The 25,949-nt window shown below is 32.5% G+C and overlaps 1 protein-coding gene across 1 annotated transcript in view; it reads left to right on the forward strand.

The window, feature by feature from the left end:
• Positions 1-25,949, forward strand: part of LOC143233827 (putative ATP-dependent RNA helicase DDX23) — a 76,102-nt gene that overhangs the window by 39,693 nt on the left and 10,460 nt on the right. The window contains exons 6-13 of the mRNA XM_076470552.1: positions 7,391-7,512; positions 8,828-9,004; positions 9,259-9,338; positions 12,436-12,661; positions 13,623-13,768; positions 18,026-18,203; positions 19,994-20,083; positions 21,314-21,463. Of these exons, the coding sequence (XP_076326667.1) occupies positions 7,391-7,512; positions 8,828-9,004; positions 9,259-9,338; positions 12,436-12,661; positions 13,623-13,768; positions 18,026-18,203; positions 19,994-20,083; positions 21,314-21,463 (1,169 nt within the window). The remainder of the gene's footprint in view (positions 1-7,390; positions 7,513-8,827; positions 9,005-9,258; positions 9,339-12,435; positions 12,662-13,622; positions 13,769-18,025; positions 18,204-19,993; positions 20,084-21,313; positions 21,464-25,949) is intronic.

Genomic DNA, 25,949 nt, shown 5'->3' on the forward strand with positions numbered 1-25,949 from the left:
ATGTGTGTGTGTGTGTGCGTGCATGCGTGCATATAATGCATTACCATTATCAGTCCAAGTTGTGAACTTACTGTCATAACAGATAATGTCTGTGGTAGTAGCACCCAAAGCCATTTTTTTATTGGTCGTGTTTATCTGGTCTTCCTTTAAACTTCTTTTAATTTACTGCTCCCATCACATTTGAAGGCAACCCATTCCAAAGGCCAAACTACTCCGTTAGAAAAATAAAACTATGTCAACCAAAATGGCATTTATTCTGCCATAACTTATATTTGTATTCCCTAGTCCTACCAATTCACCAATATATATGAAAAAATATTATGCATCAACATTATCTGCTCTCAACAATCTTGTACACCTCAGTTAAATCCCTTCTAAACTTTCTCTCCTCAAGAGAAAACCGTTTCAGAGGTCAAAGCCATTCATCATACGGCAACCTTCTCATTTCGGGTATTGTCCCAGTAGTCCTTTTTTCAACTCTGTCCAAACACTTCAATGTCCTTCCTAAGAAAAGGATCCCAAAACTGAAAAAGGGACTCCCTTTAGGCTTGTATTCAGTATTTCTTTAGATATAATTTAAATACTTTGTCATACCACTAGCAACAACACACTGCTTCAGTAGCTTAAGAAACTGACCAAACAGAGAACTCCAATATCCTATAGAGATAATTTTTGTAAAAAGCTCTTATGTGCCACTTTGTGAAATGTTTTCTGCAAATCCAGATCCACCAAACCCATATATATAACTTTCTTTGTTTAAGCAGTTATCTCTTCCAAGGTCCCTCAGTGTAGATTCCTGTACGTGGTGAGGGATCCTCCCAGGGAAGGTTCTGTTCTTTCATTTTACCTCCTCTGGGACCTAAACATCCACCCACTTGTTTGCCATGCTTGTGAAGTAGAGGAAAGGATCCCTATGATTGAGGGGTCCAAACCTAACACACTGCTTTGGCCTTGAATTCCTGTAGATTGTCAGCATTGGAGTGGCCCCTTTAAGGTCAGTTGGCTGGTCCACTTGGTCTAGGGTCAACCAAGTACCAGTGTTGGATGTTCTCAACAGGTGTTGTGGACATTGTTTCTGATGCTAGTGTTTGGGTATAGTGCTCACGAAACACTGACATTGCTGCATTGTAGTGCATTCCCTCATAGGGCTCAATGGTGGGTGGGGTAAGTGGGCACTGAAATATTCCTTTTTTATTATGGATCCTCCAAATAAAAACAGTCCACAGGTAAATGACCACATCTTGAAAATTCTGAGCAACAATCTCCAACATTTGTAACAACTGTACCTCATTTTCATATACAACTTTTACTTAAAAAAAAAAAAACATCAGGGCAAATGTCTACCTTATTCATTCAGAAGGGACTAGAGGGACTTGCTGACTCTCCAGAGTCAGTCAAAAAGCTTCACTTTGGTGACATATTGCTGGAAACATCGACATCTCAAAGTGTAAACTCCTCTTGCATTCAAAGGTTATTGGTTGTAAACAGAAGGGCTCTCCACCCAACTTGCCTACACATAAATAAAGATGGCCACCTTGATACAATGGAACTAATCTGGATGACATCAAGCACTGTTTGCTTTCTTCCATTCTGTATGCCTTTCCTTACATGAAACTTGCCAATACAATCATGTATTGGCAGTTTTCTTTGTACCGAAATGATAGGCTGTGTGATGGATGCCATAGCCATCCGTGTTTCCTTGGGTTGTACCATCACTGTTTGTTCTCTCTACATGTCTCCTGAAAAGCCCTATTGATGCTCTCATTGAACAGTTGCCATCTCCCTTTCTAATCCTGGGGAACTTTAATGGATATCATCCCCTCTTGGAAAGTGCTGATATTAATGGGAGGGGTAGATTCGTCGAGTATATGCTGTCTGATCACAACCTTTCTCTTTTCAATACTGGTTCTTATACATATTTTCATGCACCTAGCCAGTCTTTTACTGCTGTTGATCTCTCAGTTTGCTCCACTTCACTATTCTCCCACTTTTATATGAGGCAATGATAGTTTTTCTGTAATTTTGAGAGAAACTGGCCATGGTTGATACCACCTGACCCACGTACCCCACTGGTAGCTGGATCAAGCAAACTGGCCCTCTTTCACTGCTCTTGCAGAAATTGATCCAGCCATCATCTGTAAGACATCAGTGGATGACTTTGTGGCAGCAGTAACTTGACTGTATTTACAGGCAGCTACTCAGTATATTCCTAAAACTTCGACTCATTTTCCACGATACCTTCATCCTTGGTGGAATCCTGCCTGCCACATGGAACAAAAAGCTCAAAAATGGTTCTGATATACTTTTCGTAGATATCCCACACTATTACACCTCACTGCTTTCCAGGAGGCCTGTGCATATGCTCGATGGGAAAGATGTCAAAGCCAGATGGACTGTTGGATTAAATTCACAACCAGCATATCTTTTACCACCAGTTCCAAAGTCATATTGGACAAGATTGGAAAGGTCAGTGAGCAATATAATTCTGTACCCCTCTCAATCTTGCTTTCTTTGCCAGGAAGTAGCTGATACCCTTAGCATTGCCAGTACTCTAGGTGAAAGCTTTTGCAGGGTATCTAGCACCTCTGCTTTTTCCCCACCTTCTTAACCATAAAGATTCAGGCAGAGCAATCATCTCTTTCCTTTTGAGCCACTTGTCTCCATGACTGTGATCTTTCCTTTACACTGGTGGAACTCAAACTGGCCCTTCATCGGTCTAGCAGTACATTGGTCGGACATGATGATGTATACTATGAAATGCCGCACCACCTAACTCTTGCTTCTCTTCTGATTGTTTTTAACCTGATCTGGCAGGATAATATTTTTTCTGCCTGGCACCAGGCTATTGTCCTACCTTTCTCTAAACCTGGAAAGGATCCCAAGATTCCTTCAAACTATCATCCAGTTGCTTTTAGAAGCTGTCTCTTTAAGGCCTTAGAAAGGATGGTTAATGCTAGTCTTATTTGGTTCCTCTAATCAAACAACCTCATCTCACCCACCCATTGTGGGTTCTGACAACAGTACTCCACCATAGGACCACCTGATTTGACTTGAAACATCAATCAGAGAAGCCTTTCTCAAACAACAACATTTTGTGTCAATATTCCTTGACATTGAGAAGGCTTATGATACAACATGGAGGTATGGCATTTTGCAAGTCCCATATATATATATATATATGGGATACATGGCCATTTGGTCATTTTCATCGAAAATTTTTTAATGGACAGGTGAAATGGTCTAGGTGAAAGCTTTTGCCAGGTATCTAGCACTTCTGCTTCATCCTCCATCATATTAGCCATCCAGACTCGGGAAGTGCGATCACCTCTTTCCTTTTGAGCTGATTCTCTCTATGACTATAATCATCCCTTTACACTGGTGGAACTTAAACTGGCAGTACATTGGTTGGACCTGATGTATAATACATCATTCCGTAGCATATATCTCTTGCTTCTCTTGCTGTTCTTCTGATTATTTTTAAGTGGATCTAGCAGAAGGTTGTTTTTCTTGATACCAGGTGCTGGAGTATTGTCTTACCTTTCTCTCAGCCTGGGAATGATCCCAAGATTCCTTCAAACCACCATCCAAGTGCTTTGATGAGCCATCTCTGTAAGACCTTAGAGAGGATGGTTAATACTCCTTTTGTTTGGTTCCTCGAATCAGTCTTTTCTCACCTACCCAGTGTGAGTTCCAATGACAGCCCTCCACCATGGACCACCTGATTTGTCTTGAAATATAAATCAGAGAAGTCTTTCTCAAACAACAACATTTTGTGTCAATATTCCTTGACATTGAGAAGGCATATGATAACAACTTCAAGGTATAGCATTTTGCAAGACCTTCATTTATATGGGTTATGTAGCCATTTGCCAATTTTTTTAAAATTTTTTTTTAATGGATAGGCGAATCCGAATTTGTGTGTGTTCGAAACTTTTCCATCCTTTTCTACAGGAACTTGGAGTCCCTCAGGGCTTTGGTTTGAGTGTCACACTTTTCAGTATAAAGAATAATGCCATCACTGAACAACTCTCTCTTACTGTTGCAAATGAGCTCTATGTCGACAACTTTCACATCTCATGTTAGTCAGTGGGCATGAGGTATTTTGAGCAGCGGCTACAGGCTGCCCTCAATTGTTTACTGAAGTAGACCCCAGCAAGTGGTTTTAACTTCTTTCTCTCTCTGAAACCATTTGCATGCACTTTTGCTGCCAATGGGGTATTCACCCTGATCCTGAACTCTGTATCAGTGAAGTTGTGCTACCTGTAGTCCATGAGACAAAGTTCTTATGGCTTATCTTTGACCATAAGCTAATTTTTATACCACACATCAAGTAGTTGTGGGTCTAATGTACAATAGCATGTACATGTCCTCTCTTGTACCACTTGGGGAGTAGATCAATGTTCTATGCTAAAGATGTATCATTTTCTTATTCGATCAAAACTAGTCTATGGTTCTGCCAGGACCTTGGCCTTGAAGATGCTGGACCTCATCCACCATCAGGGACTTCAGCTCTGCACGGGGGCTTTCCACACTTCCCTAGTTCAAAGTTCATACACAAGGTCTCATAAACTTCCTTCACACCTCTTCCATTTGTAATTGTTTTTACTGTATGCTTCGAAACTTTGTTCCTTACTACAACATCGTGCCTGAGGTTGTGTCTTCCTTCCTCGGTTGGCCATACTTTTTCAGAACAGATGATCTGCCATTGCTTCTTTTGGTCTTCATGTACAGATGGTTTGAAATCAACTCTGTGGGCTCTGTCATAGTTTGTTGTGGTTTGGTGATTGCATGCTGAATCTCCTCTACACTTTGTGTTCATTGCTGAACTTTACACCATTTCACTTGCCCTTGATCACATAGAAGCTGAGTGGTACTCAAATTGTACTTTTTATACTGACTCGCTTAGTTTTTTACTGTCCCTGGAGTTGCTTCATGTTAGTTCTCGCCCTGTTTTCACTGATATTCAAAACTGACTAGTCTATTTCTCTTTAACATCTACTTCTATCCAGTTTTTCTGGATACCAGGCCATGTTGGTATTTGCAGGAATGGGCTCGTTGATACCGCAGCTAAATCTGTCTGCGCTGGCTTTGTCACTGCTGTGCCTATTCCATGCCAGTTGGCAATTGACTTGAAGTGAGCAACATGAAAACAAGCTTTTCCAAACAAAACTCTCTATTGGACTTTGGCAGTCTTGTTTCCATAAAGATCAGAAAGAGAAAGTTAATCTAACTAGACTATGCATTGGTCACAGTTTTTTGTCTCATCGTTTTCTTTTATCTGGAACTGTTGCACCAATATGTTGTTTGTGTAACACTCAGGTCACAATAAGCCACAATTTAATGTCTCACCATCATTACAACTCTCAATGACAGCATTGTTTTAAACATATTTTGTCCCAGTATTTATTTGTAACATTAGACAGTGTTATTAGTGATGGTGACACTGTCCACCTTACAAATGTTTTTTCAAGGACATTAATTTTTTTAATGCTATACAAGTTTTTGATTTATACATTAGACTTTTTTTTTTAATGTGATTCTCTTTTAAGAATGAAAGTACGTCTAGTTCGACTTGAAATTAGAAAATGGCTGTCACATCAAATAACTCGAAACTTCAGGTGTCTAATGTTGGTCATCCTGGCAAGTTATAATAATTAAAATTTTGCTACAAGTCATTTAAAACTTCTATTACTTTACTTTTTGAAAACAGCCATAACATCAAATAACTCGAAACCAGGATTCTAAAAGCCAACTTCAGGTGACTAATGCTGATCTTTGAATGTACCCGTTAGTCATCCTGGGGAGTTATGATAATTACAATTATGCTACAGAAGGTCTTTTACAACTCATATCACTGTAGCTATTTCTCTTACTGCTGCAGACTAGATGTAAAAATTGGATTTAATGCTATTTGTTAATTTTAATAATTTTAACTTTTTACCACATGTTTGGCACAGATAGCCTAGTTGCTTTGCACCATAAAATGCCAAACCAACCAACCAACTCTTCCAAGAATGGCAAAATATTAGTTGGAAAACATTTTTACCCCATAAAATTCTGTTGAATATTCATGATTTTAAACTTTATTAAGGATTTTGCTAAGCATATTTTAACAGACTTTCAAAAACTTTTTCTATCAATGACACAAAACTGTCCTAGGCTTGTGATTACCAGGAAAATTTTATCAGTTTTCTTGAAAATAGGAATATCATTTGCAGTCTTCCAGTCTTTTGTTACCTGGCTGCTATTTAAAGACTTACAAAAATAGTAGCAAGTGACTTGTATAACCAGTCCTTAAGAATTTATTATTGAAAACTATCAAGTTGAATAAACAATAGTAGTTTATGTTGATTTTATCAAGATAGGTGATTATTTATACAATTGTGATTTTTGCATTCTCTTTACTTAAAGAAATGGTCATCTGTGGTTTGAAAAATTTGATTATTATGTGTGTGTGTGTACATACACAGGAGGTAGTGGTAGGCAAGATAAAGTAGCCTCTTGAAAATGTTAAATTGTTATTTTTTATTAGATAACAGAAAAATGTTTTTGGAACACACTTGACATCTGTCCAAATATGATCTCATATCCCACTTTTAACACTAGCTTTCATAAATACCTGAAGTTTTTATGATTTCAGTTATATGTTCTCATAAAGAAGCTTCTCTGCAATCCTTGAATGTAAAAACGAAACTCAGAATAATACAAACCAGTTTCACCAGTTCCTTGGATTTCAGTGCTGTTTCACTTGGACGTACTGTGCTTTCAGTCAGTTTGTGCAGATATTTCTGAGTGATTGATTGCTGTCTTTCTTTGAGTACTTCAAAAAGTTCACATTCTTTGTTGGGTTTGCAATTTTTCATTAATCAGCCCATAAGTTTTCAATCAGTTTTATATAATGTGAATGACCTGACCATGTCAAAATATAAATTCTCTTATTCCTAAGATATCCTTTAAGGACTCCATAATAGCAAAGGAACTTGTTTGATAATTTTGTAGGCTAATTGAAATAAGATCTAAGAAACCAGAGCAGATGCACATCATTTTTTATGAGAAAGTGTAACTAAAATCATAAAAAGGTCAGGTCCTTACAAACTCCAGTGTTAAAATCAGGATTTTGAGATCATATTTGAACAGATATTATCAGATGCATTCTAAAAATGTATAGTTATACATATTTTTCTGTTATCTTATAAAAGATATCAGAAATTAACATTTTCAAGGAACCACTTTTTTTATCCATCACAGTACATGTGTGTGTGTGTGTGTGTATTCAGGCTCTTTAAATAAAAACCACCTTTTCTTTCTATTTGTTTTTATTTTTCTCATCAGTTGATCTGGTTTGCTGTCATTGTCATATCCAGTTTTTTTTTTGTTTAACTATTTTCAGAAGATTCTCGTGAACGTGAGCGTCGTGAGCGAAGAGAAAAGAGAGAAAATCCCGAAGAGGAAGAAGACCGTGATAAAATTCGTGAAAATAAAGACAAAGAGAGAGAGCTTGAAGCCATAAAAGTAAGACTATGTGTTGTATCTATTACATGAATTGTGTGAATTCAAGTTAAGGCTGATTGAAGCAATATTATTATTTCAGTGGGGTGTATTATAGTATGACACCAAATATGTTGATAGATTAAATTCCTTAATAATGACATTTTTAAAGTTCTAATAAATTGTTTTTGAGATTTCTTCTTTTATATTAAAATGGTGCTTCCTTGTTTGAGAACAAAAAACTAACTAAAACCACTAGATATTAAAGTAATTCAGTATGTCTTAATTAGTTTTTGGAATTTAACTTTTCCAGATTTTTTTTTATTCTAGTTACTGCTTATATTTATCTTAGGCTTATTTGGTCAATTTGATTGAAGAATTTTGAAAATTCCAAGAACATAATGTCACTATTATTATGTGTTGATTAGAGCTTTGTTTTATCCAATAAACTATTATTAGTTTCTTATAACATTCTTTTATTATTGGCCACTATATGATTGCACTTTAAAAACATTTAATACAAATTCAGTAACTTTCCATTTGCATCAATTATTATTAATCAGGCCACCTACAGGTCTTTGAAGTGCTGGGAAATCATGTAAATTGAACTGTAAAAATTGCAGTACTGGAAATTCTTAAAAATAGGGATTTTAAGTCATGGTCCTGAAAGAGTCATAAAATTTCAGTGAAAAAAAACCACCATTTAAATAATTAGTTTACTTAAATTCTTGTGAGACCTGAGACTGTTCCTGTTTCCAGTAGTGCACATGTTTAATGAACAGTGTCAAAATCTGACATTCATTAAATTTGTGTATGTGTCTTGGAATTGCCAAGATTTGTTTGTTCTTAAGTACATAGCTACACAAAAGGCTATTTGTGCTGTGCCTACCATGAGTGATTAAACCAAGTTTTTAGTGCTTATACATTCAGGTGTTTTTTTTTTAATGTATAACCTATGTACAGTGATTTAACTTTTCATTGACTTGTACCTAGTGATCCACTGCAGATAAAACTTAAACTCTGGTATCATATTAAAAATACACTAAATTTAAATACCATGTTATTTTATTCATACTTCTTATTGATAAATGAAATTTGTCGTGAAAAATTTTTATCCAGTGCATAATGTAGCTGAAGCCATTGTATGGTTGAAATTCCAGTATTTAGTATATGCAATATCTCAGTATATTTGCTATCATTTAGAAATTTTTTTAATCATATGAATTCTAACTTGTATATGAACATTATTTTTCTTTACATTTTTGTAGCAAATGCTATAAACTTGATGCGGAAGTTTTAGCATTTGGTTATATTTTATAACAACGTATGTTGGTTTTAGGAACGTTACCTAGGACTTGTGAAGAAAAAGAGGCGTGTTAGACGACTCAATGATAGGAAATTTGTTTTTGATTGGGATGCTTCTGAAGATACAGCTGTGGACTACAATCCTATCTACAAAGAGAGGCATGGCATTCAGTTTTTTGGTCGTGGACATGTAGCTGGTATAGATTTAAAGGTAGATACTATTATGTTGTAAATACACACAGTAAATTGTTTCTCATGCAAAATATCAATAAAAGTATACTGACTGAAAATTCTATTGGTAAATTTTAAAAATTTCTCTATTTAACATTGCCTTACTTAAATCTTTATTTTGTTGTATTTCCTAGAATTCATCAGATTTTAAGTTCATTGGTTCCATCCTACATCTTTTAGTATGTGCTTTTTCTGCACAGTAAGTATAATTTTTTGTTTTCATCTAATTTCTAGGCTCAGAAAAAAGAACAATGCAAGTTTTATGGAGATCTGTTAGAGAAACGAAGAACAGTGGCTGAAAAAGAACAAGAAGCGTAAGTTTTAAGTGCTGTTAATTAACCTTTGTTTGAGTCATTTTTTGTCATTTTAGCTGCTGATCACTAAATTTGTGCAACAAAGATTATTATCTTGCATATAAATTGTTCTTTACCTTAATTTTAGTTTAAAATATATCTGATTTAATAGTTTTCTCATAATGCATGTTATTATGTACTTTGCATTTTAGTGTTAAATAACTTGGATTTTATGTTTTATAAGATCATATAAATTTATCATTTTCATAACTTTTTTTTATAATTTGCAATTTTGATTCTTTCATTATGCATACAATTATTTTAAATGTATGTGTTTTAAAATTTTCTTATTTCAGTTAATAGAATGGACCTAACCATTAATGTTTATATGTTGGGACTGAGCTATGTCTTTGCAGTTTTTGTTACATGAATTAAATGTATCAAATTATTTTGAAGCTTCTGTATAATAGACATTTAACCCTTTCACAACGAGTAGGGCAAAGTACACATGTCACAACCTTTAATGTGGTTACATACAAAACGTAATTAAAATACTTTATTAATATGTAGAAATAAACATGGAAACAAAACAGTTAGTGAATGAAATTTTAATATATTAATTTTAATTACATAAGGAAATGTTTTTTAAAAATTCATCAATCTACCCAAGAATTGTGTAAGAATTCCTTATTTCTAATCCGTTTTCCATCCCTTTCTGAAGTATAGAATTTACCATAATTACTCATTATAATACAGATTTTGCTAAGACAAAGTCCAATTTTTATAGCCTTCAATCTTATTTGTTTACAGAGACATAAACCAGAGAAAATCAAACCCATTTGTTTTGCCATGCCTATCTGTCACATCTTCTATTTTACAAATTGTCAATAATTCTTTCTTATGCTTTATATCATGTTATATGCTAACAAAAGAGCAAAGTTCTAATCTGTTGAATGATGTATAATGCTGCATTGTTTTCTGTAAAGAGTAATGTAAAATTCTTCAGTTTGGATGTTTTTTCATGGTATTCAGGTCAGTCAGCTAAAGTAATTAATTTAAGCCCTTCTTGTCTAAAAAGTCATTTAAATTGTAATTGTTAAATAACATTATTTGCCTTGTGGGTGTTGCTATTTTGTGTTCTTATGCGCATTAATTAATTAAATAAAAATTATTTATTGTACAATTACCATTATTGTAAAGAAAAGTAGATTTAAGTTTCATCAGCAACTGACAGAAAAAAAACGTTATCAAACCACTAATTTCTTCTATTTGTATAAAAGTTACAAAAGTGTAAAGAGTAGAAACTTACTAAGTTAGAAAAGGTTAAATCAAGTAAGATAGTAAAGAGGAACAATAATAATAATAAAAACCTTCAGGAGTTGTGCTTTTGAGCATTTAGTGCATTATTTCATTTTATATGATAATCTAAGCTACACACATTTGCTACATGATTTGCAAGTGTGACAGGATTATTAATTAAATGTGATATAAAGGACAATAAAAATAAACATAAATGTACTCTGTTACAACCCTTAAGCCAAATTTAAGGGTGCTTAAAATTTACTAATTAATGTACTGTTTATTTACCCTTGTAACTATTGTATGTAGACAATATACAATTGTTTCATCACAACTATTTGTGATAAGATACAATATGCAAAGTACCTGTGAAAAGGTAGTTCTGCCTTACATAATTATTAACAAAAATAATTTTTGTTACAGTCTGAATTCATTCTAGAAAGACTGCAGGATAATTTAGGTATATTTCATTTTGTGTGGTGATTACTAGGTTTGTCAAATTGACCAAATCATTATTGAGCTAGGCTAGAGAAAATAGCAGATAAAATATAGTGTTACTGATATATTAAAAAAGTCATATTTATTAAGGAGTATTTAGAGGTTACCAAATGAAATTTCAAAATGTTTAAAAGAAATATATTTTTAATCTTAACAATAAAAAATTATGTTACACTCAGAGCAGTCAACATTATGACTTCATAAAGTTGAGGAATTTATTTTTTATGGATAAAACACTTGTAATGTTTAGGAAATGTTTTTCAAATTTTATAAAGGCACAAAAAATGTTAAAGTTATGGTAACTTGGATAGTTATATGTGATTACAAGGTTGGTCAAATCAACCAGTTCCATGTTAAAAGTGCTCAGGTGAAGGAATAAATATAAAAGACGATTGCAATTAGATTTTGATTGCTTTTTCAAGACTGTTTTCCACCAAATTTATTCAAAAACCAGGTACTAAAGTCTAATAAAAAGTCCATACTATGTAAAAATTACACTAACAAACACAATATCAACATAATTTATAAAATACATTGCAACAACTCCTTAGATTTCTATATTGGAAAAACGAGCAGAAAAATGAAAACCAGATTCAAAGAACATAAAAAAACACCTTCACTCATTTTTGAACACTGCAAATCAAATAAACATAACATAACTGTAGAAAACACCTAGATACTAAGTAGGAAAACAAATATAAACAAACATAAAATCAAAGAAGCCCTACTTGTACAAGAACTAAAACCACAATTAAACCAATATAATAAAGGAACACCTTTATACCCATACTAATTAATAACCTAATATCCAACTGCAATTCCCCCTACAATCCTGTGCCCATTTATGCTCTCATCCCTAAGATGTGCTCGATAATAGTCAGTTGCAAAATCTCTCTTTGTTAACCGGAAGATGATCTAGGAAAGTCAAAACATTCTCTGCTTATCAGTGAAAGTGTTAATACCCATACTAGCTGTTCGAGATACATTTTTATTTCAAGTGGGTTTCTTGTCATCAAGAAAGACTGTTTTTTGGTGTGTGTTTTTTTGTTGTTTTTTTTACATTCATAACATGCTTGAATATTCTGTATTGTGCTTAAACTTCTTATGCAGTTCTAATCAAATAATGTTTATTTTTTGTTTACCATTTTATCTATTAAAACATGCTGAAGTAAGTTATGAAATTACAAATAATTTAATATTGCCAAGCCTTTGACTTGGAAATTAATATTCCCAAAAGAAGTTGAATGCTAGAGTGTTCTTCATAATTTAAACTTGTTATTGGAATATCATATACTTTACTGTAACATAAGAAATATTATAGTATTCGTTTGAAGAAAATAAGGAAGAAAGAAGACAAACAAAAATGGGATGATCGACACTGGACACAAAAATCAATAGAACAAATGACTGAAAGAGATTGGAGAATTTTCAGAGAAGACTTTAATATTGCTATCAAAGGTGGTAAGATCCCTAACCCTATACGTAGTTGGAAGGAATCTAAGCTCCCAAAAACAATTCTGGACATTATTGATCAGCTTAACTATAAGGTAAGATGTGTCTAATGAACATATGTATAATGTTACATGAATTTTACAATATTGTACATACTGTACAGTAATAACAGAGTAGTATAGCTATGGTAATGATGAGGCACGCTTTGAAATCATGGTATGTAGCCGAACTTAAGCTGAATTCTTTAATATGTCAATTATTGTGCAAGTTAATTAAACATCATTAGAGACTGATACAGGTTTTTAATATAGTTCCTTTTACAATTTCAAAACAAAGGACTTTATAAACCTACTTATACTTGAAGTGTTCCTGACTGGTAGATTAAATGAATATTTTGAATCTAGATGTAGCTAGTACTAAAATGCTAACATTTTATTATAACATGAAAAGTTAATGCCTCCTATGTATAGAATACTAAACATTCAACATCTGTTCTTCAAAGGTTGTGCTCAGCCAGTTGCTTTGCACCATAAAATGCCAAATTATGGGTGATAATTTTCACACAAAGACTGCCAGAAATAAATTGGTTAATAGTAGCATCACTCTAAGTAATGCTAACTTTGATAATTTTGTGTCACAGAATCTGTAAATATGTATGCAACTTTAAATAAATGAATTGATAAATTTTGTTAAAAGGTTTTAGTCTCGCACGTTAAATGTTCTTAATTGTGAGAGTTCTGCATTAAATTCTTCAAGTTCAGAGAATCTACTTAAAATCCTGTTATGATTCCTAATGCTATTAAATTTTTATTGTTATTTAGATATTTATAACATGAAAATTATTCAGCAATTTTTTATGAAGATATCAAAGTAATTTTGTCTGGAATTTTAAGCATCTTTTAAACTGAGACTTGTTATCTGATGAAAGAATTTTCATAAAGTAAAGTGGAGCTTTAGTTATTTTCATTTATAACTGTAAGAAAAGCTATATCTTGCAAACAGATTGGTGTAAAAACACTATGTAAAATCTGTTTTTCTCTATCTCTTTTAAACTAGGATCCAACTCCCATTCAAAGACAAGCTATTCCAATTGGCTTACAGAATCGTGATATTATTGGCGTTGCAGAAACAGGAAGTGGTAAAACCTTGGCATTTTTACTCCCTCTGTTGGTTTGGATTACATCTTTGCCTAAGATCGTTAGGTAAATTTGTATAATATTTTAGGATAAAAGTAATGCTGTATAGATTAAAAGATAATTTCGTCTTCAGTACAACACCAATCTGCAAAATTAATGCTGGTCAACACAAATATGTTGACAAACTACTATTATTTTTAGAATAGTGGTACAGTGTTTTTTCAAAGATCTTAAGATAATTGAAGGCATTATTAACTGCATTCTGTTAGCCACATTTTTTCTCATTGTAAAGTACTGCTAATGTAAGTACATTGTCATAATTAAAATTTAAAAAGTGTAAACCATCAAAATTGTTTTTAAGTGTCCTATAGGATCATTGCTGATGACTAATAATAATTAAATACTTCTTAACTTTGATCTAACAAGACATGTAATATGTTCTGAAACTTTGGAGGTGTCTTGAATGGGTAATGAAGAAAATGTTATAAGTGTACAACATTTTAATAAGATTTTCATCATAAAGCACAAGTAATTTACATAGATACAGGAATATGCATATGTACAGTATTAAACAAAGAGCTCATATGGCCAGAGATTGTTTAACAGCTTAGTAAATCTGGTACCTTGAGATGTTGATTTATAGTAGAGCTGTTTTGTTTAGTAAAGACAACTTTCCTTATTTTGTATTTATTGATATTTTGTTCTTTTTTTTAAACTTAATATTTTGTATAAATATACTTTGGGTTTTGAGTTGCAATACTGGTAAAAGAAGACAGTGGAGACGTGTATAAACCATACTTTTACTAACCTCACCTTGAGTCTCATCTCTATCTGACGTGGCTACCTTTCAGACATATTTTTAATAAAATATTTTCACTGAAGTCAGTACCAGAATTTTTATATGTGCTTGTGATTTGTTTGATATATTATTTTAAAAAATTGGATTGTGTGCTGTCTGTTTGAATTTATCACCAACAAGTCACAGATACCCACTGGAAAGAATTCACAGAACATATTAAAAACTGATGCTTTTCCATGGCTGCTCATTTGTTATTCATTGGAAGACATCATTTGTACTGGTATGTGACCCACTCTCCATATCTTCACCACCTGGCCACTTCCTGTTCTGCAAATTTTGTTTGATTTTTTTCCCTTTTACATTTTGAGCTCTATGATTTACCTGAGAGTGAATAAGTGCTCCTTTTTTCAACCTTTTCTTTGCAAGAGAACTGTTTGTGTCTCAGGATTCTACTTTTTGGTATCTCCTGATTAGGTATACTTATTCTTAAATCTTCACTGTAGGACCTGTGCATCAAATACACCCACCATTAAGATGGGATGTTCTGCAAGACTGATTGTAGATATTCGTCATGGTATTTTATTTCAAAAAGATGTTTGACCCTGGAGCACATGCTCATGAATTAACATGTGTAAATGAGATAAGGATTGCTGCCCATTCCTGATAATCCATGTATTTTAGATCACTGGATAAGTCTGATTTTCCAAATAAGGTGTTGCAATCACCCATTGTACTCTTTCTGGTGCATTATTCATTCAGACTTTCCAAGAACCTGTTTCTACCATTTTCTTACAGTGGAGTTTGGGAGTTCTTGCCATTTATCTGTTCCTAACCATTGGGATGGTGGACATTGGACACTTTTTCCTGAGTGTGATTAGTCCCACTCAGTTGAGAGTAGAGTGATAGTGTTCTGCCAGTGTCAGTGGTATCAATGCTCATCCTACATTGGATCAGATGTACAATTCCAGATGCCACCAGATGATGGACAGTGCATTCTGCCAACATGCAGTTTGCCCCTTGGGCTAAGGCACCCTCCTTCCTATTGTGCCTCACATAGTATATTTCCTGCTGATATAGTGATAGTTGGGGCTGGGCCAGCTATGGACTGGATGATAAATTCCAAATGCTGCTTGGTGCTTAACTGGAAGTGAACTACACTTTGCTGTCCATTTTTCTACTGTACCCTGGACATCATTACTGAGCAGATATGATGATAAATACTGGATGTGCTAATATAATGATGTGAGTTTTTGGTATGGAAGCTCATCTTCTCTACCTGTTTCCATGTCTGTGGAGAAAGGTAGAGGACCTTATTCTTATCGTTGACTGAATATCCCTATCACAGTTCAGTTGAGTTTGGTTAATGTATGTCTTCTGTGTATGGTCTGTGCACTCTAGCCACTTACACCAAGTTCCTTTTAATTTTGCACTTCTTGTGGTACATTTTTGTATGGGGAAAGAATATACCATACTCTGAAGCTACGCTATTTCCAACAGGTGTGTTAACTCCTATTTATTTGTACACTCTATGGTATTCTTTTAAGTGCTTTCTAAAGGGGATCATATACTCACCCAACCCTCTGCCAACTTAGTGTGGAATTCTAGATATTTTGTGAAAAGAGAGAAAATTAACATTTTCCTACAGTGTATTTCTTATCTCATCTCCAATTTTGTGCACACCTTCCCACTTCCTGTGTAGGTTTTGTATGTAATGCTCAATTTCAAAATGATCATGTACTGCATGGAAGAGTGTGTGCTAGTTTTGATAAGAGTTATGTTGCCATTCTGTTGGTGGAAGGTTACTAAATGATTATTTTCATGATAATATTCAGATATCTCTTTTGAATACATATGAGAGTAGGTGGGAGTATCAAAGCTATTATTAGGTGAAAATATGTGCCTGTAGAGAGCAGTATAAGTCAAGAAAAGCCTTTGGGGGGATAAGTACCTATGAAATACATTTTCAGTGCAGAAAATTTTAAATTTTACAAAACAGTACGAGATAGAGTTATAATTGTTCTTTAATGTTTAACAAATTTTATTAAGGTAATTAACTCAGCATGTTAATGAAACTTTAAGTTTGGTCTTAAACATCATATAACCTTATTGTACAATATAGTGACATATTTATAATTATCAAATTTCTGGTATTCAACTTCAAATTTGCTTACTGCAAAAGAATTACTTCACTTATTCAGCTGGTATGTTTACTGCTTATTCAAGTATTAGATTATCATGAAGTCAGTCATGCTTTCAATCATAATTACTAGTTTTGTTGAAAAAAGTTAAATGCTCATAGTAATGGGGATTGATATAATTTTCAATATGTGATATTCTCACTATATGTAATTTAAGAAATGATCACTCTAAGTGGACATTTACAGATCAACTTTCAAGGTTTAATTTTTAAATATTATATTAATGCTTTTTTTTACAAAAAGATATTGCAGAAGTTATACTTTAACATTAAGTAGTTATCTAGTTTATTATAAAAATGCTCATAGTTTTGGTTGTCATCTCTCTTCATGTCTGAACTATAAGAATTGCACTTAGATTTGTTTTTAAATATTCCATAGAATGAGGAAAGATGTCACTTTAATGCTGTGTAATCTAAATAAATTAGTACAGAGTGTATAAATTAGTTGTATTTTTGAAATTAGTTAAGGATAAGGAGGCAATCTCAAAACTGAAGTTTTGAAATACTTCACAGTTAAGCTGTGGATGCTTTTTATAGTTCCTGATGTCCTTTTTGTTCTTATAATGTTATTTTATTATGCCCATTTGAAAGTTACAAGAATATTCCAGAGCAAGACATCAAACAGGAATATGTTAAGTTTTTCATTTTCAGACAAAGCATACAAGTGCAAGATCTTATTTATTGAAAACAATATTACTTATAAATTGATTTTGACCAAAAATATGGTTGGCAAAATGCCACATTACTAAATCTGACAAAGTTAACTTTATTGTGATATGAAAGGTGAGTTCATTGTTTCAGTATGTCTTTAGTCGTACCATATTTTTATGATCTACAATAAGAAGTGACTAATTCGTTTAGCAAAATAAAGTATCAAAATAAATATTGATGAATACCGGAGAAGTTAAAATAATTGGATACATAGAATTAATCTTTCAGATAAAGCATAAAAATAGAAATTCTGAGAAGAAAGTGTGTTTTTTTTGTTTTTCAGAGGTGTTACACTGTGAACTTTTGGAAAATCATATACATACTAAATCAAATTTTATTTTTTCCATTCAGAAAATACTGTTTAGAAAACTTACTTGGTTGTGTGTAATTGAAATATTTTAATTTTTAATTGGAAAAAAAATGAGATATCAGTAAAATCTCTACAGTCCATAAAGTAATTGTCTAGAAGTATTTAAGCTTATTTCATTTCAGTTAATGTATTGATTGAAATATTAATCAAATTAAATTTCTGATTGCTCTGTACTAAAAATTATTTTCCCCATAAAAGCTGTGAACTTTAATATTTTACTTTTTAAATATCTCTCTAAAATAACAGGACAGAAGATATTGACCAAGGTCCTTATGCGATTATTTTGGCGCCAACAAGAGAACTGGCCCAACAGATAGAAGAAGAGACCATGAGGTTTGCTAAAATGCTTGACATAAGAACAGTTGCTGTGATCGGTGGCTTGTCTCGAGAAGAACAAGGCTTCAAGCTAAGATTAGGGTGTGAGGTAAAACTAGTATTAAGGCTGAAAAAATGTTTTAATCATTCAATTGTAGTGTTTGAACTCAATATTTGGGGGGGGGTATCTCTGCTTGTGTTACATCTTAGGTTATTTGATAACTCCTGAGGTCTAATGATGTGAATAGTAATAATTGATGTGACACCACTACTTAGAGATGTATGACATAAAGAAATGCATGAAACTGTAAAATACGAATTACACAAAAATATAAGTTAGTAACATAAGTAGTCTATGGCTATTTTGTGCAATGTAAATGTTTAGAATTCCTCCTAACCTCCCCTGACCCAAGTGATTATTATTTAATTATGTAGATACAGTAATTATATCTTAATGACTAAGTTGCATCCATCATTAACAGTTGGGAAAATTTTGCATAATTTAAAATATCAGGTCCAATCAAACTTGTAGTGTTGTGCTTATTATTAAAAAAATTTTGGGCTGAAGTAAAATAGTAACATTCAGCAGATCATATCTTGTAGCAACATAATTATTACATGCTACTTAAGAACTCCACATAAATACATAATATAATAGTAAACATGATTTCTGGATAATTAAAAACAATGAACTGATCTTAGACATTTGGAAATTTAAATAAAAAAACAATTGGCAGATACAATACAAACTTGTGATTTTACAACTTGATTTACAACTATACCACTTACTGATTTGGTGGTAATGGCACTTGATTCATTAATAGATCAATTAATAATTCTACCTGTAGCGGTAGAAAATCAAACTTTTACTGCTAGTAGTTTCAAAAATATGTTCAGTTTTGCTTATATAATAACTTTATTAATTTTGACATGCATATTTATAATCAAACAGTAGATGTACTAATGGGTAACAATTATTCAAGCATTGTTGCTGATATATATCTTTTGCTATTATGAAAATCAATTTATAAATAATTTTAAATTATTTTTTTAACTTCCAAATATATAGATGAATTTAATTAGCATCAGTAATTCATTGATAAGTAATTACATTTGTAATATTTACTGAAATAATTTTTATTTTGGGTATTGAGAGGTAACGATTTTCATGTGCCCTAGATGGAAATCACAAATATCTACAGGTTTTCCTAAAAGGTTGGATTAATGCACCTAAAAGATACTGTAACCTGTTAACATAATGGATAATGAAGGAACAACTTCACTGATTTGTTCCTTTCATATGTAATATCTTCAGTACACTTATCCCAAAAAATAGTATAGGCCTAATATAGTAAGTTTTGTTTGTTTTCATGCTCTTTTTTCAATTGTCACACTTTTTATGTTAGTAATACTGGAAGAAGTTGTTTCATAAGATAAAGCAAATTATCAGTGAATGTTTCTTTAAGATTAAATTATCAGTGAACATATTTCATCAAGAGGTTGTGATGAAACGTTTCCTGTAAATGCACCCTATTAAGAAATTAATATATTTTGTTTTATAGATTTTTTAGAAATGTTCCTCTATTTTGATTTTGATGCTCTTTGTTTATTAACTTTTTAATTTTTACAATTATTTTGCCCTTCTATTTAATGTCTTCATGCACAAATACTTTTTACTTTCATTTTTTTATGCCTTTTTAAGTTCTTTTATGTTTTAATTATTTAATTACAAAAAAATAACAGTAAAATCTTCAAAACCCTGGAAATATTAAATTGTCTTGTTGTTTTTATTAGATTCATGTTATTCTCTTATGGAATTTTATTTGATTTCTTGAAAATTAATTCTTTAGAATGATGACCTGTATACATTTTTCTGATAATACTATTATTCTTTGCCAGATTGTGATTGCCACTCCTGGTCGTATGATTGATGTCTTGGAGAATCGTTACCTGGTATTAAGTCGTTGCACTTACATCGTACTAGATGAGGTCAGTTAATAATTAAGAAACCCAAACTTTATAATTATGGATATTATAATAGATTTGCTTTATTTATTGTATTGAATAACAGTGATTCCAAACATTTTCCATATCATGAACTGGCCTGGCAAAGTTTTGCTTATTTTATTAACCTCCATTTTTATTGCGTTTTTGAATAGTTATGTTGTCAACTGTTGTTGTTTTTTTTTTATCATGATAGTTTGCAGAAAATACACAGTCCATTAATCTTTTGATCTTCTTACTCATTTGGTTAAGATAAACTTAAATTTTACATACTTGTATAAAGTTAATGAAAATGATACTTTATTTTTTTAATTTAGAATATTAACAATATTACATATTGCAGTTTCTCGTAATTTGAGTTTTGTTTTCTATTTTCGTTGCATTGAACTTGAGCCTTATTTTTGAGAGTGGCAAATTTAAGATGAGTTGGTCACACTTATTAAGTTACTATATATAAATTTTTAAAGCTGTCACTTCAAAAAAGAAAACTGAATAAGGGGAGTACCCAGTTTGAAGGGTAGGTCTGGTTTATCCAAAGGGGAGGGTATTGCTGTGGTATACAGGCAAACCATATGGTTTATGCCTTTTTTTATAATGTAGAATTTTTTTGTACATTGAAGCATTATATGCATTTTTTTCACACAACATAGCCAAGAATGCAATTGCTTAATTTGCCCATTGTTCTATCTTTCCCTTGAAATAACATATTTTCTGCTCCTTAGGGAAACAAATGTAAAACTGCACCTAGTGTATGAAAGTGAGCTGTATTTTCTGTGGTGGTATATCAGATAATATCTTGAGGTTTTAACCTTCCTTATGGTTAAATCAGATTGACCAAAAATGACACAGAATGCACATGCATTTTGAGAGAGACGGTGTTATAAAATGTAGTTTATCATACTGTAAAATCTCAGCTTTTGCAAAGTTGGCCCTCAGTTTGTTAAGTCCTTCTTCAATGTAATACTCTTCTAAAGTTAACCTGTAACTTTAAACTATTTATTAACTATCCTCTTAATAATCTCTTACAAAAGTTTAAAGTGCCAACAATCCATAGAGTACAGGAACAGTCTTTTTGTGTTGGCCAGTTTTTTAACTTTATTTATTTTTAAATTTAAGTAAATGTTTAATGTTATGTGTAGTCACTATCTTTTTCAAACACAATTAATATCCAAGAACTCTGAATTACTCCATCAGTATCCTATTGTTTTTCACTAGGCTGACAGAATGATTGATATGGGTTTTGAACCAGACGTCCAAAGAATTCTTGACTACATGCCAGTTACTAATCAGAAGCCAGATAGTGATGAAATTGAAGATGAAGAAAAATTGCTGGCAAATTTTGCTTCCAAAAATAAGTATCGTCAGGTATTTATAAATTTTTTTCAATATTTATTTTTTGATTCTGTATAAAGTTGCATAGCAAACATGCAGTACTGCAAATGAAGAGAAAATACTCTCATTGCTATGTCACGTCTCAATGGAAGAAACTGATCCTTTTTTTTTTACCATTACCTGACCCTGTGCTTTAAAAGTATGGTTTATCCTACTTGCACATTACTTAAAAAACCAATCACATGCTCACTCTTTCAGTCGTGGGGACATTATAATGTGATGGTCAATCTCACTATTGGTTGGTAAAATAGTAACCCAGGAGTTGGCAATGGGTGGTGATGACTAACTGCCTTCCCTCTAGTCTTACACTGCTAAATTAGGGATGGCTAGTGCAGATATCTTTCATGTAGCATTGTGCAAAATTCAAAAACAAACAAACAATACTTTAAAAAGATTACACAACTGTGGTTCGGCATGGCCAAGTGTATTAAGACGTGCGACTCATAATTTGAGGGTCGCGTGTTCGCATCCCCGTCGCGCCAAACGTGCTCGCCCTTTCAGCCTTGGAGACATTATAATGTGATGCTCAATCCCACTATTCATTGGTTAAAGAATAGCCCAAGAGTTGGCAGTGGGTGGTGATGACTAGCTGCCTTCCCTCTAGTCTTACACTACTAAATTAGGGACGGCTAGCACAGATAGCCCTCGAGTATCTTTGTGTGAATTTTAAAAATCAAACAAACAACTGTGGTTCCATTGTAAGGGTGACAGTCAATTCCCACTTTCTATTTAGACAAAATAATTTCAGAAGTTGTTGGTGGTTGTTGACTAGCTGTTTTCCCTGTTGGTTATTATCTTAAGATTAGGAACAGTTCTGCTCAAGTAGTCTGAGTAGCTTTATGGAAACCTGGAAGAAAAAAATCATATTTTGTCACTGTGAGAAAATACAACAAGGAACCTTATGGATTCACAATTTTGTTCTTGTATGCAGGAAGTAGCATACTACATGATACCTGTTAATATGGAAAGAAGTACACAAAGTTTTTGTACTTGTTCAAATTACATTTATGTGAATAAGAATAAACCAAACTGAAAATGAAGCATTGAGATTTTTTGTAATGATATAAATCATCTATAATTTATACTAAGCACCGTTGAATAAAAATATTGAAAATTGTTTTAATAAATAATATGATAATAATAATAAATAAAGCAAATAATATGAAATATTTTCATAACTTAATCCAGTAATTTGGGTCAAAACAAACTAAAACTTGCAACAAAACAATTTTTAGTAATATACCGATATCTAGCTTACTTTACCTGTAGTAGTTACTGATTGAAATGGGTTTAAAATATTCAAAGACGACAACTTGATACTATCTCGTTTTTATCTATGCACACAGATTGATCATTGAGAAACTTTAGAATGAATTAACCCTATCACTACTGATATATGAAAGTGCACATCACTTTTTAATAAGAATGATTTGAAATTTAGTTAGATCTACTTTATTATCATTGTATATGAATAACCTTGGCACTAAATTGTAGTTAATAAATCAAAATTCAATATTATATAAGAGTTTGTAGATTTTTATAGGGAAATATTTATAAAAATCCTTAATCTTCCGTAGTATCAAAATTGTGATATTTGCTCCATACATTTTACCTGTTCTCTAATTTGTTTACTTTTATTTGAGGAATACAAAATTTAATTTTGTAGATGAGAAACTCACATGAAATAAAAATGTATCTCAGAATAGCTGGTATGGGTATGAACACTTTTACTGATAAGCAGAGAACAATGTTTTGACCTTCTTAGGTCATCTTTAGGTTAACAGAGAGAAATTGCAACTGACCACACCTAGACCAAAAAAAAACAACAGTAAATTCCAAGATACAACAAACTACAAAACCTTACACTGCTGCATACCATATGTTCCCAACATCAGCAAAAAAATAACCAACATTTGGAAAAAAAGCTTGACAAAACACAACATTCGAGTAAACACTAAATTTATTCAAAAACCAGGTACAAAACTAAAGTCCATACTATATAAAAACTACACTAGCAGACACAACACCAACATAATTTATAAAATGCAATGCAACAACTGCTATGACTTCTATATTGGAAAAACAAGCAGAAAAATGGAAACCAGATTCATTGAACACAAAAAAACACCTTCACATGTTTCTAAACACTGCAAATCAAAAACATAATGTCAAAAAACACCTAGATACTAAGTAGGAAAACAAATATAAACAAACATAAAATAAAAATTGGCCTACTTGTACAACAACTAAAACCAAAATTAAACCAATATAATAAAGAAACACCTTTATACCTATACTAATTAATAACCTAACATCCAACTGCAACATCCCCTACAGTCCAGTACCCAGTTATACTTTCATCCCTAAGATATGCTCAGCAATGATCTGTTGCAAACTCTCCCTTTGTTAACCTGAAGATGATCCAGGAAGATTGAAATGTTGGTCTTTGCTTATCAATAAAAGTGTTAATACCCATACCAGCCATTCTAAGATACAATACAGAATATGACATAACTCATTATAATATATACATGAGTTGGGTAAAGCATAACTTTCTTACATAATTATTTGTTTTCAGAGCTATAAGTTAGAAAATCAGACTCACTTTATATGCTCACCTGTCATCCTTTTTCACAAATTGCCAGTAGTTCTCTCTGATGTTTTATACTATATTATTTATAACTAGTAGATTGCCAGAGCTTTAATGTCACATTACTTATTATATTACATTGCTCTCTGTACAGAGTTGTCTATTTCACTTTCTGTTCAAACTTTATTGCCATGGCAAACTTGTTGATGAGCTCAGTAGAATTTGTAATAGCTCTTATTGCAAAGTCACAGACATGCCAATTCTTATCATTTAGATATAACCATTTCTTTTCATTCTGTTCCTGCATGATTCTCAATATTCTTTATCCTTTTTATGATCAGTGTTTCCAGTTTTCTGTTTTCAAGTCTGTACGTTTTTCCAAATTAATTCATCTTTTAAAGCACTGGTTTGCACAGATTTTGAAAATCCTGTAGTATGAAAATGTTTAAAACAAATTTCTTGGTACTGGAAACTTTCAAAAAATAATTGCTTTTGTTGGGAGGTTCTTGAAAAATTAAGTGTAACCCAATCACTCCAATATTTTTCTGTTAATACTGATGACAAATCATACTCTTGTGTTTATATCAGTTTTGCAAATAATTATCTCTAGAAGGTGTGACTCATTGGAAATATGGTGACTTTGTAACATTAATCATTAAACATTTATAGTGGTTGATCTATGTTGGGTAATTTGAGTCCTATTATTAAATATTTTTGGGACAATCAGGATAATAAATAAATTATTGCAATGAATGTTACTTTGTTTTGTTTTCTTGTTAACTTTTTTTTTTCAGATATAAATTTAATAAACTTATTAAATAGCTAATACATGTGATAACAATTAAAATATTCAAAACAGTTGTTTTAAATTTGTGTAAATATGGATGTGTGCTATCATACTGTAAAAGTCACAGGCTGAAAACCACGTTGAAATATAAAAGATTATATTGATGTAAAAAGTAGCCAGTTCTTTGTTGTTGTAACAGTCAAGTTAGAAAACATTTTAAAATAATGGAATGCAATTGTGTGGGAAAACCAGGAGATGTACAGCATTATTAATGTACATGTACTTGTTGCGGTGTCAAGGACCATGATGCCTATGAGTGGGAAAAGATCCCTCGTTGCATCAGTTGCAATGGCTCTCACCAGTTCTACTTTCATTCTTGCTCTAAGTGGTTGGAAGAAAAAGAGATGCAGCGTTTGAAAACAATTCAAAATGTTACTTACTCTGAGGCTCGAAAGTTGATGTCCACCACTTCATCTCAGACATATGCTGCTGCACTTTGTTCCACTACTACAGTCAGAGGGCAGATGGATCTATCGGTGCCTCCAAACAAATCATTCTCAAACCAAATGAAAAGTCTTTTGGCCTCCATGATTAAAAAACCTGATGAATCAACGCCAACACCCATCTCTGTCCCTAACATACATTCCAGCAAACCCCAAGATCCATTTTATGTGGTTTCAGGTACTGGTACATCATCTTCTCCCACCCCAAGATGCAAAACAATCATTCTTTCACATCCTCAGGCACTGGATTCCTCTTCCAACAACAAAGACTTGCCTAATAAACCCAGGGCAGGATCCATGGAGGTTGACAGACCTCTCTTGAATAAAGAAAACAAAGAAAAAGACATGGTAGTAAACAGAAGGGTTCTCCTACACATAAATAAAAATGGCCACCTTGATACAATGGAACTGTTGAAGTTTATGTTCTAATCTGGATGACATCAAAACACTAATTGCTTTCTACCATCCTGTATGTCTTTCCTTACAGGAAACATTTCTGAAATCTGATAATACTGCCACCTTCCAGAAATTTTCTTTGTACAGAAATGACAGGCTGTGTGATGGATGAGTGCATGGAGG

Source organism: Tachypleus tridentatus, chromosome 12 (assembly GCF_004210375.1).
Source record: "Tachypleus tridentatus isolate NWPU-2018 chromosome 12, ASM421037v1, whole genome shotgun sequence".
In the NCBI taxonomy this organism is placed as follows: domain Eukaryota; kingdom Metazoa; phylum Arthropoda; class Merostomata; order Xiphosura; family Limulidae; genus Tachypleus; species Tachypleus tridentatus.